The sequence below is a fragment of the Petaurus breviceps genome, unplaced genomic scaffold, assembly GCF_028583685.1.
Source record: "Petaurus breviceps papuanus isolate PSGF00001 unplaced genomic scaffold, PetGlider_PUasm1.0 182, whole genome shotgun sequence".
NCBI lineage: Eukaryota > Metazoa > Chordata > Mammalia > Diprotodontia > Petauridae > Petaurus > Petaurus breviceps.
This window is the reverse complement of record NW_027185786.1, coordinates 2,041,696-2,053,584: the sequence shown is the minus strand read 5'-3', so window position 1 is coordinate 2,053,584 and position 11,889 is coordinate 2,041,696. Positions and strand designations below refer to the sequence as shown.

At 47.5% G+C, this 11,889-nt stretch overlaps 1 protein-coding gene across 2 annotated transcripts in view; it reads left to right on the top strand.

Moving 5' to 3' along the window:
• POLM (DNA polymerase mu) overlaps positions 1–11,664 on the top strand; it is a 17,662-nt gene extending 5,998 nt beyond the window's left edge. Inside the window, exons 5-11 of one of the 2 annotated variants that reach the window (XM_069087569.1) lie at positions 2,495–2,566; positions 4,109–4,229; positions 6,420–6,552; positions 6,856–6,958; positions 7,873–8,139; positions 10,024–10,107; positions 11,053–11,664. In XM_069087569.1, the coding sequence (XP_068943670.1) occupies positions 2,495–2,566; positions 4,109–4,229; positions 6,420–6,552; positions 6,856–6,958; positions 7,873–8,139; positions 10,024–10,107; positions 11,053–11,139 (867 nt within the window). In that variant the 3' untranslated portion in view covers positions 11,140–11,664. The remainder of the gene's footprint in view (positions 1–2,494; positions 2,567–4,108; positions 4,230–6,419; positions 6,553–6,855; positions 6,959–7,872; positions 8,140–10,023; positions 10,108–11,052) is intronic. The other variant, XM_069087570.1, reaches the window with a different exon arrangement.
• Positions 11,665–11,889: the final 225 nt, after the last annotated feature.

The following is an 11,889-nucleotide window of genomic DNA, read 5'->3' as shown; positions in this document are numbered from 1 at the left end:
ATATATTGTAAAAGACTGACTATATTTCCCTCCTATTCCACCCTGCCCTTGTTCTATTCTCTACTTTGATCCCGTCCCTTTTCAAAACTGGGTGCTTCCAACTTCCCTCCCCCCCAGCCTGCTCTCCCTTCCATCATCCCCCCTCTTATCCCCTTCCCCCCCATGCTCCTATGGGGTGAGATACCCTATTGAGTGTGTTATGTTATTCCCTCCCCAGGCCAAATTCAATGAGAATGAGGTTGACCCATTCCCTTTTGCCTTCCTATTCTTCCCCTCCGTTGTAACCATTTTCCCTTGCCTCTTCTATATGAGATAGTTTACCCCATTCTGTCTCCCAATCTCCTCTCATTATATTCCTCTCTCACCTCTTAATTTCACCTTTTAAGTATCATCCCTTCCTATTAAATTGGTCCTGTGCCCTCTATCTATGTATACCTGTAAACATATATACACACATTCACATATGTATTCATATACCCATATATCCTCTGATATAGACATATATATATATATATTTCTATTCCCTTCAACTATTTTCATACTGAGAAAAGTTTCCTCAGTTACAATTATTGTTTTTCCATGTAGGAATGTTAATAGTTCAATTTTGATAAGTTCCTTATGATTTCTTTTCCCTGTTTATCTTCTCATGCTTCTCTTGCTTCTTGTATCTGAATGTCAAATTTTCTATTCAGCTCTGTTTTTTTCAGCAAGAATGCTTGAAAGCCCTCTATTCCACTGAATGATCATATTTTCCCATAAAACATGATACTCAGTTTTGCTGGGTAGGTGATTCTTGGTTTTAATCCCAGCTCCTTTGACCTCCGGAATATCATATTCCAAGCCCTTTGATCCCCCAGTGTAGCAGCTGCCAGATCCTGGGTTATCCTGATTGTGTTTCCACAATATTCAAATTGTTTCTTCCTGGCTGCTTGTAATATTCTCTCCTTGATCTGGGAATTTCAGAACCTGGCTATAATATTCCTAGGAGTTTTCTTTTTGGGATATTTTCCAGGAGGTGATTGGTAGATTCTTTCAACCTCTATTTTGCCCTCTGGTTCTAAAAACATCAGGTCAATTTTCCTTGAGAATTTCTTGGGGGATGATTTCTAGGTTCTTTCTTTGATCATGGCTTTCAGGTAGTCCAATAATTTTTCAATTATCTCTCCTGGATCTATTTTCCAGGTCAGTGGTTTTTCCCATGAGATATTTCACATTGCCTTCTATTCTTTCATTTGTTTAGATCTGTTTAACAGCATCTTGATTTCCCATAAAGTCACTAGCTTCCATTTGCTCCAATCTAATTCTGAAGGAATGATTCTCCTCAGTGAGCTTTTGAGATTCTTTTTCCATCTGGCAAATTCGGCTTTTTAAGGAATTCTTCTCCTGCCTTTTTGAGCCCCTTTTGCCATTTAAGTTAGTCTATTTTTTAAGATGTTATTTTCCTCAGTCAGGCTGTTGACTCTCATTCCATAATTTTCTTGCATTGTTCTCATTTCTCTTCCCAATTTTTCCTCCACTTCTCTTATCTGCTTCTTAAGGTCCTCTGTGGTCTGTAACCAGCTCATATTTTTCTTGGAAGCTTTTGGTGCAGGAGATCTGACTTCACTGTCTTCCTCCGTTTTCATGCTTTGATCCTTTTTGTCCCCAAAATAGGAGTCTAATGTTGGATTGCTTTGCTTGGTTTGCTTCCTTTGCCTGCTCATGTTGCCACTCAATTACTTGACCCCTGGGCTTTTTGCCGCAGTAGGACTCTGCCGCCAGACAGGAGAGCTTCGTCCCAAGTGCTGGGGTTTTCTCAGCTGCCAGAGGTATTAGTTGGGTGCCCTCTTTGAAGCCTCCATATGCTCTGGCAAGCTGGTCACAGACCCCAGGACCTCCACCCTAGACTGTAATCCAGATCCAAGCAGGTTAAAGCAATAGCAATTACCCCTCAGACTGGTCACTTGGTCACCCTACAATCTGCAGGCCAGGAGCTGAAGCTGCCACATTGGGGCGGCTGGGCCACAGCGCCTCAGAAGCTTCTCACTCTGGGGGAAAAAGCCAACCCACTCCCAACTACTGGATCCCAAAGTCCAGACTGCACTGACCTCTCACTTTGTTCTTAGCATCTATGTGTTGATAGTTCTGGACCGCCACAGCTGCTGGTGATCTGGAGTCCCTCCAGCTGGTGGCTGGTCAGGCCCGCCCTGAGGCTAAAACCTCTGGTTCACTTGGGTTGGGGTCAGCTCCCAGAACGCCGCACTGGCCGATTCTTGCTGTCCTGCTGGGATGTCCTCAGCGGGAGGTTAGCTTCTTTGTGTCATTTTGTGGGTTCTGCAGTTCCAAAGTTTGTTCAGAGTCCCCATCTACATGAATTGGAGGTGGTAGGAGCCGGAGCCGTGTGGAGGTCCTCTTTCTACTCCGCCATCTTGACTCTGCCCAATCTGATGCTCCATCCAACTTTTCTATTATCAGGCTTAACCTTTCACCAATTGGTCCCTTTTTGTTTCCACAGGAACTGTTGGAACATGGAGTTTCTAGTGAAGTTGAAAGAGTGAAACAATCAGAGAGATACAAGACAATGAAGGTGAGTGGAGTGAGGAGAAAGAGCTTGGCAGAGAAAAAAGCACAATACAAGTGGAGTAGAGTTCCTTCTCTTTGCCATCATCTTCCCACTGACTCTTGTGTCCCCAGCACTTAGCCCAGTGCCTGGCACATAGTAGGTGCTTAATAAATATTTATCAACTTGGATCTTCTCCCAGTATTGCTTTTAAAAGCCACCCCCATTTGTTGTCCTAGGCTTTCTTCTCCAGCCTCTCAGGTCATTCTAAGTGAGCTTCCATACTCTGGATATTATTCTTAAAGAACCACATCCTGCTTTGAATACTTTTCCTGTCACCTGGCCTGATTCTAGATTTTATTTCCATTCTTCCACCAGTCACCTATTAGTTTTCTTCTCAGGTTGTTATAAGCTAGAATTCCTTTAATAAATTAATTTTAATAATTTTTAATAAAATAATTTAATAATTTTTCAAATAAATTCTCCTGATTTATTAAATAGTACAGAGACAGGATAGGTGATATAATGAATCAAATACTGGGATCAGGAAGACCCGAGTTCAAATTCTGACTCCTTTGATGCCTTTTCACTCTAAGAAGCCTTTCCTCATTCCCCAATGCTTATGTCTTATCCCAGAGACCACCTTCCATTTTCACCATCTGTATCTCATGTGTACTAAGCTCTTTGCATATTGTCTACTCCATTTGAATGTGAGCTCCTTGAGTAGGAGCTGTTTTCGCCCTTTTTTGTATCTCCAATGCTCATTAGCACTGTGCCCTGTGTAGACAGTCAGCTTTTTGTTGTTGTTGCTTTTTGGAGGGAAATTAGGGTTAAGTGATTTGCCCAAGGTCACATGGCTAGTTTTTGTGTTAAGTGTCTGAGGCCGGATTTGAACTCAGGTCCTCCTGACTCCAGGGCCAGTGCTCTATTCACTGCACCACCTAGCCAACCAGACAGTCAGCTCTTAATAAAGGTCAGTCAACTTGTTTCTTCACCAGGTGATTTATCCTTCCTAATCTCCAGCAATTCCCTGGGACAAATCTACAAAGTTACCATTGGGGGAGGGAGCTCACAATGCCAGAGGCACTGATGCTGTCCGAATAGCAGATCCCTCCTTGTCTGTTCTTAAAGACTGATTGGGTACCTTTGTCATGTATGTGTGTCGCACACGCACACACAAGCACAAACACCACAGTGTCCCAGAAGTCTTTTAAACTAAAACAAAATACGTATACAAAAAAAATAAAAGGTCCCCAAAATCTTAGTGAACTTTTAAGCTTTACTATCTATTAAATTATTAGATATTATTTAAGCTTATGAAAGCTAGAAAGTTTGCTAAGATTTTGGGGACACTGTGTGTATGTATGCGTGTGTATGTGTATAGATAGATATGTATATATTAAATATAAATGTATGTATGTATATATGCACACATATAAATATAAATGTTTATGTGTATATGAATGTTTCTATAATATATGTGTGTGTCTACACAAACATACACACCTATTATGACTGTAATGGTTATTTTCTAAGATCTACTTTATCTTTGTGAATTCCCCCTACCAGCTCTTTACCCAGATCTTTGGAGTTGGGGTGAAGACCGCTGACAGGTGGTACCGGGAGGGGCTCAGGACCCTGGCTGATCTCCAAGGACAGACCAGAAAACTGAACCGGCAGCAAGAGGCAGGTGAGGATGATGGGACTGTATACTTTAGAGTTGCCAGGGGTCTCAAACATCATCTAGTCCAAGCCACCTCCTCACCCCCTGCATTTCACAGAAATGGGCGCTGGAACCTAGACAAGTAAGCAATGTGCCCAAGGGCACACAGCTAAATAATAGTAGATAAGTGGGATTCAAACCCTCTGGCTCCGGAGTCACTACCTAGAGGCAGCTGGGAAGTATGGAGAGCCAGGAGTCAGGAAGGCCTGAGTTCAAATCCAGTCACAGTCACTTACTAGCTTTGTGACCCTGGGCAAGTCATTTAACCTGTTTGCCTCAGTTTCCTCTTCTGTAAAATGGGAATGATAACAGTGATTTCCCTCAGACAGATAGATCCTGGTGGTTTTCTCAGAATCTGCACCTGCAAGGGGGCTGGGGGATGAAATGTCTCTAGCTTTTGGCTTAGAAGGTCATTTGCAGAAGGTCGTTCTGTCACCCAATGTGAGCCTGCTGGGCACCAGACACTGGAGATATCAAATAGCAAACTAAGCCTCCCCTGCCTTCAAGGTGCCTCCATTCTGCTGGATCCGGAGTGTGAGGGAGAGTAAAACTCCAAGATTATAAACTTGGGTGGCCTGAAGGATGCTGGCACCTTTGACAGAAATAAGGAAGGTAGGCAAAGGATTTACAGCTGGTGGGGGAGAACAGCGGCCGCAGTGAATGCAAAATGTCGATGGAACATGGGAAATGTCTTATGGGGAGTTGGTGCTAGGGCCCAAGCTTGGGAAAGAAATTAGGACTTAAGATGGAAGAAAGGGACTCCTCAGCATAGAGGAAGACACTGAGAAGAACAGAGAGGGAAGAGGAGGGCCCAGGATCTTAGCTTCTTGCTAGAGGAAGACTCAGATTTGTTCAATTCCCACCTATCTGGGAGATGAGAAATCCAAGTCGGTATCCTTTGGCATTTTTTATTGGATTTTAATGAATCACAAGACTTTTTGAGTTCCTCTCTAGCAATGGTAAAGTTCTGCTCCATGGAGAGAGGAGGGCATAAATCCCAGGCCCTACAAACATGGCAGCCCTTCTCCAGTTGGGGAGACCAAAAGGAACCTGGGACTAACCAGAAAACCCAGCAGCAGGGAAAAATGGTTGACTTCCTATTCTGTTTCCACATGGGCTGGATGCACAAGGGTGTAGAGAAAGGAGAGCTTGGTGTGGGCTGAGGGAACCCCCAGTTTCTTCATCTTTGAAGAATTTTACAGATGAGGAAACTGAGGCAAACAGGGTTCAGTGATTTGCCCAGGGTTACAGAGCTACTAAGTGTCTCAGGGCAGATTTGAACTCAGGAAAACGAGTCAGGAAGATGTGCTATGGTGTCACCCCGCTGCCCTGGACCCGATGGCTGAGAGCATGTGTGATTTTTGTGAGCTCTCTCTTCCTGGGCATCGACTGTGACTGGACATCACAGACTCATAGATGTAGAGAAGGGAAGGACTCTTAGAGGATCCCATTTCACAGATGAGGAAACTGAGGCCCAGAGAGATTCAGGGACTCACCCAGAGAATGCAGCCAGATTTGAACCTAGGCCTTCCTGACTCCAAGTCCAGTGGCCTATCCTCCGCATCTCTGTACCGAAGGGTGAGGGCAGTGACCTCAGTGGCCCTGGCTCTGGAGGAGGCCCCTCTGTCCTGGTGGGTGGTGGCTCTGTCTGGACCGTGGGCCTATTCTGCCCTCCACCCTGTGACCTTGCTTCTCCATCCTTCCCCTCAGCTCTGTCACACCCCTTCACCCCACCCAGTTCCATGGGGACTGGTGGCGGATTTCATGGCTAGTCAACAGGAAATGAGAGAAACAAATGGTACTGAAAGGCATCATTAATGGTTCTAATGACATAAACACTCCTCTCTCCTCCATTGAGAGCTGTGATCCTTTGGCCCATTTTATAGATAGGAAAATGGAGGCACACAGCATTGCTAATTTGCTCAGAGCCACAAAGTGAGTCTGAGCTGGAAGCTAAACAAGCTCCCTGAGCCCCAGTACCCTTGTTGATAGTTCATTGGGTAAAAACTGGAGTTTTAGGATCCCTGAGGATGTGGGCTTTCTAGCCTCTGAGATGGGACATGGTGTATGCTATGAGTGGCCTCTGCCAGGATTGCCAGAAAGGGCTGAGAATTCGATCCCAGGGGTCCTTGCTGAGCCAGGTTCGGGCATCTGCAGGGATCCGTTATTTTGAGGACCTTACCCGTCCGGTCTGGCGCCATGAGGCAGATGCCATCCAACAGGTCGTGGAGGAGGCCGTATGGCAAGTGCTTCCCGGTGCCACCGTGACCATGACAGGTGGCTTTTGCAGGTAAGAAGAAGTGACTCTGGGCCCCATTCCAAGCACCCTGCCCTGCCTCCCTTTGACCAGCTCAGGGGTTCCCAGATTTTTCAGGAGAGTGAGCCCTGGAGTAACCCCTGCGGTGCTTGCTGCTCATACTACTCTCTTGGCCAAAATTGGGGGTGCTGCTTCCTTCTAAGTGATGAGGAAGCTAGAACTGGGGGGTCCAGTGCTGGGGTGGGGGAGTGATTTTGGAATTGGAAGGATGGGAGATGTGGAGGAGGAAAGGGATGTTCGGACACAAGGGGAGAATGCCTCCACCCTTCTCTTTAGGGGAAAGCTGCAAGGTCATGATGTGGACTTCCTTATCACCCACCCTGTAGAAGGGCAGGAAGCAGGACTGATACCCAAGGTGATGAGCCACCTGGAGAGCCAGGTGAGAGGGGCTGGGTGTCCTGATGACCAAAGTTACCCTTCCACCTTCTTGTTCTCTTCTCTTCCTATCCCACCACCAATCCAAGGAGGAGGCCCCTCCCCCAAACCAGAGGCTTCTTCAGGTAAAGGAAGGGTCCCTGGGGGGCCCCATTCCAAAGACCCTCCCCTCTCTCCCTTTGACCAGCTCAGGATTTCCTAGACTTTTCCTATAGAGAGTGAGCTACTACACATAATTGTGTGTGCTTATGTTATTTGGGGAGAGGGAGGCGGGGAGGGAGGTTCTAGCCAATCATTTGGACTCATAGTCTCTCTCACTCCCCACCTGCCTGCCAAAAGGTCTCTCCTGGGACATGGAGCAGTGGGATGTCGAAACGGTTCTAGTTAAGTACAAAGAACACAGATCTCGGGCTCAAAAGACCTATATTCAGATTCTATCTCTGCCACAGACTGGCTGTATGACTTTGGCAAGTCACTTGACCTCTTGGAATTTCTACATCTATGAAATGAGACTATTACCATTCATTCAGCAGGAATAAGTATTTGGAATGTGCGAGGCACTGGATCAGACCCTTTTGTTGTTAAAAGTCCTTTGTTGAGCAGTAAGTGGAATTGTTACCAGTTCCCATATTGACTTGAGGTCTGCAGACAGACATGGCAGCCATCCTGGTGCCGATGGACCCTGTAAAATCCCCGGGAGGCTCCCTTCTCCCTCAGACCCTGGAGGGGCCATTACCTCTGGCACGTGCCCAGTTGGGTTGTACCATACAGAGCCCTGGATTTAGAGCTAAGCCTCTCTTCTGGTGGGCCCTTGAGTTTCCTCTCTCTGGGTTCTGATGCCTATGATGGGAAGGGGCTGAACTAGATAACTTCTAGGGTTATTTCCATTTCTAAGTCTCTGGTGCCCACTCCTCCCAGGGTCTTGTTCTGTACCAGCACACCCAAAGCAACCATTACCAAGAACTCAAGGACCTTGACCACAAGGCGTCCCAGAACAATACCATGGATGCCTATGAGAGATGTTTCTCCATTCTCTGGCTCCCAAAGTCACCTACATCCTTCCACCTGGAGACTGGAGAGGGTCCCAGAGAGCCCTCCGGGGATGGGAGAGCAGTGAGAGTGGACCTTGTGGTAACCCCTATCAGCCAGTTTGCCTTTGCCCTACTTGGCTGGACTGGCTCCCAGGTAACAATGAGGCGGCTTCCTGGAGTTGGGAATATTTACAAGAAGACACTAAAGGACTTTGGGGGAGCCACTTCACTCCCTGGGCCTCAGTTTCCTCATCTGTAAAATGAGGGTCCTTCCGTCTCTAAGTCTATGATTCTAGGGCTGATGGTTGTGGCTTCCTACCCCAAGACTGACCAGTCATTGGTAGCCATCTCTAATAATCCTCATTCTTCTTGAGCTCTCCGCAGCCTTTGATCACTCTCCTCTCTCCTCCATGATGCTCTCTTCTCTCCAGGTTTTCAGGACATCCCCCCCCCAACACACACCCCCTTGTTCTCCTCCTCCATCTCCTTTGCTGGATCCTCATCCACCTCGCTCCTTCCTTCTAACTATAGGTGTCCCTCAGGGTCCTGTCCTGGGCCCTCTTCTCTTCTCCCTCTGTATAACTTTCCTTTGTGATTTCATCAGCTCCTGTGGATTCCATTATTCTCAGACTGACTTACCCAGCCCTGATCTCTCTCCTGACTGACCTCCAGTCACATCTCAGGCTCCCTTTCAGACACCTCAAACTGGACATCCAGTAGACATCTAACCTCAAGCTGTCCAAAACAGAACTCAGTAACTTTCCCCCTAAGCCCTGTCCCCAACAGACTTCCCTATTACTGCAGAGGGTAGCCCCATCCTTTGTCTCAGCCTCGGAGTGATCCCGGACTCCTCCCTCTCACCTCCCATGCCCAAGCTGTTTCCAAAGCCTTGGCAGCTTCTCTCAAATTCGCCACCTTCTCTCCTGACACTGGCACCATGCTAGTGTGGACCCCATCACCTCACACCTGGACTGCTGTTTATGACCGAGGGGAAAGCTGGCTGCCTCCTGCCTCCCCCACTCCTGTCCATTCCTGATTATGTCATCTGCCCCTAGTCAATAAATTCCTCTGTTGCCTCCAAGAATAAATACAAAACCATCTGGCATGAAAAGCCCTTTCAGCAGTTGGGCCTCCTTCAGCCTTGCCAGTCACACTGGCTCCCTACCACTAATCAGAGGCAGCTAGGTGGCTATGTGAAGAGAGCACTGGGGCTGGCATCAGGATGACCTGAGTTCAACTTCAGGCTCCAAGACTCATTAGCTGTGGTGTGACCCTGGGCAGATCACTTCACTTCTGCCTCGGTTTCCCCAGCCATACCTATCGTGGTGTAATGTAGCACCTGCCCTTCCAGGGTTGTTTTGAGATAAACAATATTTGCAAAGTATTTAGCACAGTGGCTGGCACATACCGTAGCACAGGTTTGCTGTTTATCTTTTCAGCCATGTTTCACTCCCTATGACCCCATTTGGGGTTTTCTTGGCGAAGATCCTGGAGTGGTTTGCCATTTTCCTTCCCCAACTTACTTTACAGATGAGGAAACTGAGGCAAACAGGGTGAAGTGACTTGCCTGGGGTCACACAGCTAGGAAGTGTCTGAGGCTGGATTTAAATGTGCTTAATAAATGCTGATTCCTTTAATTTTATCCTGTGATCCAGTTACCCTGGCCTCCTGGCTCTTTCTCCAGTGAGACACTCATCTCTTGGCCTGCCTCTCCCCCATACCTGGGACACTCTCCCTCCTCTGTGTTACCTCCTGAGCTCCCCAGCTTCCTTTAAATCCCAACTTAAATCCCATCTTTTACTGGAAGCCTTTTTCCAGCCCCTCATACACTGGCACCATCCTTGGTGATTTCTCCCTAATTACCCAGGATGCAGCTTGTTGACACAGTTCTTGGCATGCTGTCTTCCCCTCAGATTGGCTGCTCCTTGAGGGTAGGAACCACCTTTTAAAGCCTTTCTTTGCATCCCTAGTGAACAGCACAGTGCCCACCCAGTAGCACTGTAAGTGCTTAACAAATGCTTCTCACACTTTTCCACAGCATTTTCAGAGGGAACTTCGAAGGTTTAGTCGAACAGAGAAGCAGCTGCTGCTGAACAGCCACGGCCTCTATGACCCAGAAAAGGTAGGAGCTGAGGAAGAAGGATGGCAAGGCAGAGAAGCCGCCTCTCTGCACATCCTCTGGTCCCCCACGGCTGATCAGGGAAACAGACAACTCCCTCCACTCCCCCCCAGGGTCTTTGGGCTTTAGGGTCTGGGTGGCTGATCCTCCCCCAAACCTTTCACTTTACAGAGTCCATGCCCTCTCCAGCCCAGAGAAAGCCCTGCATTGAAACAAGAACTAATCTCCAAGCCTGGCCCGGTCATCCAGGACAGCAGGGGCGGGTCACAGCTGGGATGGGGGAGGTGGTGTTTAGGAAGGACATGGGATAGACTGGGGAATGTGCAGAATGGTGGGCCTTCGGTCTGTGCCGTGTGAGAAGCACTTGAAGGAATTGTGGGTGAAGACACTGGGGGCAAGATAACTCATACATCTATCTCCCTCTATATTGTCTATCTGCCTTCCTCCATATTATGCTATGTATCTCTCCTTCCATCTCCCTCTACACTATCTACCTATCCATCCATCTCTCTCCTTCTATCCTATCTATCTGTCCATCTGTCTGTTTAGCTTCCTTTTTCTGTGCTATCTTCTATGTATCCATCTCTGTCTTTCTGTCTTCTAGTAGTTAAAAAACTGTCCCACACAGGAATAATTAGGAATGTTCTGTTCGGCCCACGAGGACAGACCCAGAAGCCATGGGTATCAGTCACAAAGAGGCCAGTTGAGGCCTGATGTCCTAAGCAGGCAGTGGGCTGCCTGCTGGGCTCCCCTTCTCCCCTCCTGCAGAGGCCGGGTACTTCGTAGTGATGTTTCCTTTTGGAGGACTGCTTAGATAATGACTATTGGGCTCCCTCCCCCCTCTAAATTCAGTGATCCCAGGGCCTTCTTCATCCCCTGGGGGACTTAGTTGCTACTCAGACCCTGATGGTTCCTGTGCCCATTTTTGTCCCTGCTCCCCTATTTCAGAAGGAATCCTTACCGGCTACTTCAGAGGAAGACATCTTCACACACCTGGGTCTGGAGTACATTGCACCAGAACAGAGGAATGCCTGACTGCCCTGGTCTCTCATCCCATTCATGCCTCCATTTGTGGGTAGCAAGAGAAGCCCCCTGCGTGGGGACTGAAGAGGTTGGGTGGGGCAGGAGGGGCTTGCCCTGCCATACATCGGTCTGGTGATGATTCTGCCTGCTCTCCTCCCCAGCAGTCTGTGGGAGAAGCCTGGACTTCCTTGTGTCCAGCTCCTCCCCACCTTGATTCTTGGGAAGGTGAAGATATTTTCAGATTAGTTCGGAGAATCTGAAAATCCTCAGGTCTTCTAAAAACACTCAACCTATGTGTCAGAGAAGGGCTTCCCAGCCCCATCTTCTTGCCCAGCTGGGGATTTGTGGAGAATGGAATGCCAGAGTCAACAGAGGCCTGGAATGCCTGTACCAAAGTGCCCTTTAGAAATGTAGGGCCCATAATTCTTTGCCTTTTTTCATCCCTAGGGGTAGGGCATTAGTTGTTTCCATGTAAATGCAAAAAAAAAAAAAAACCAAACCAATTATAATTAAAGGGACATCTATTTTTGCAAGGAACCACTGGCTTTCTTTGCTTTCTGCTGGTGTGGGCATCTATACTTCTCCAGTGGAAAGGTCCAGAGTGCAGATAAAGGGGCTAAGTGAGTCTTCTGATGTGCACAGGGCATTGTCATGGGGGTGATGGTTACACAAGAAGGTGAGTCCTCAGCTTCTAAGAACTCATGAAACCATGGGAAAAGATAATTGAATGGATGAAGGAAAAGGCATTCATTGAATACTCAG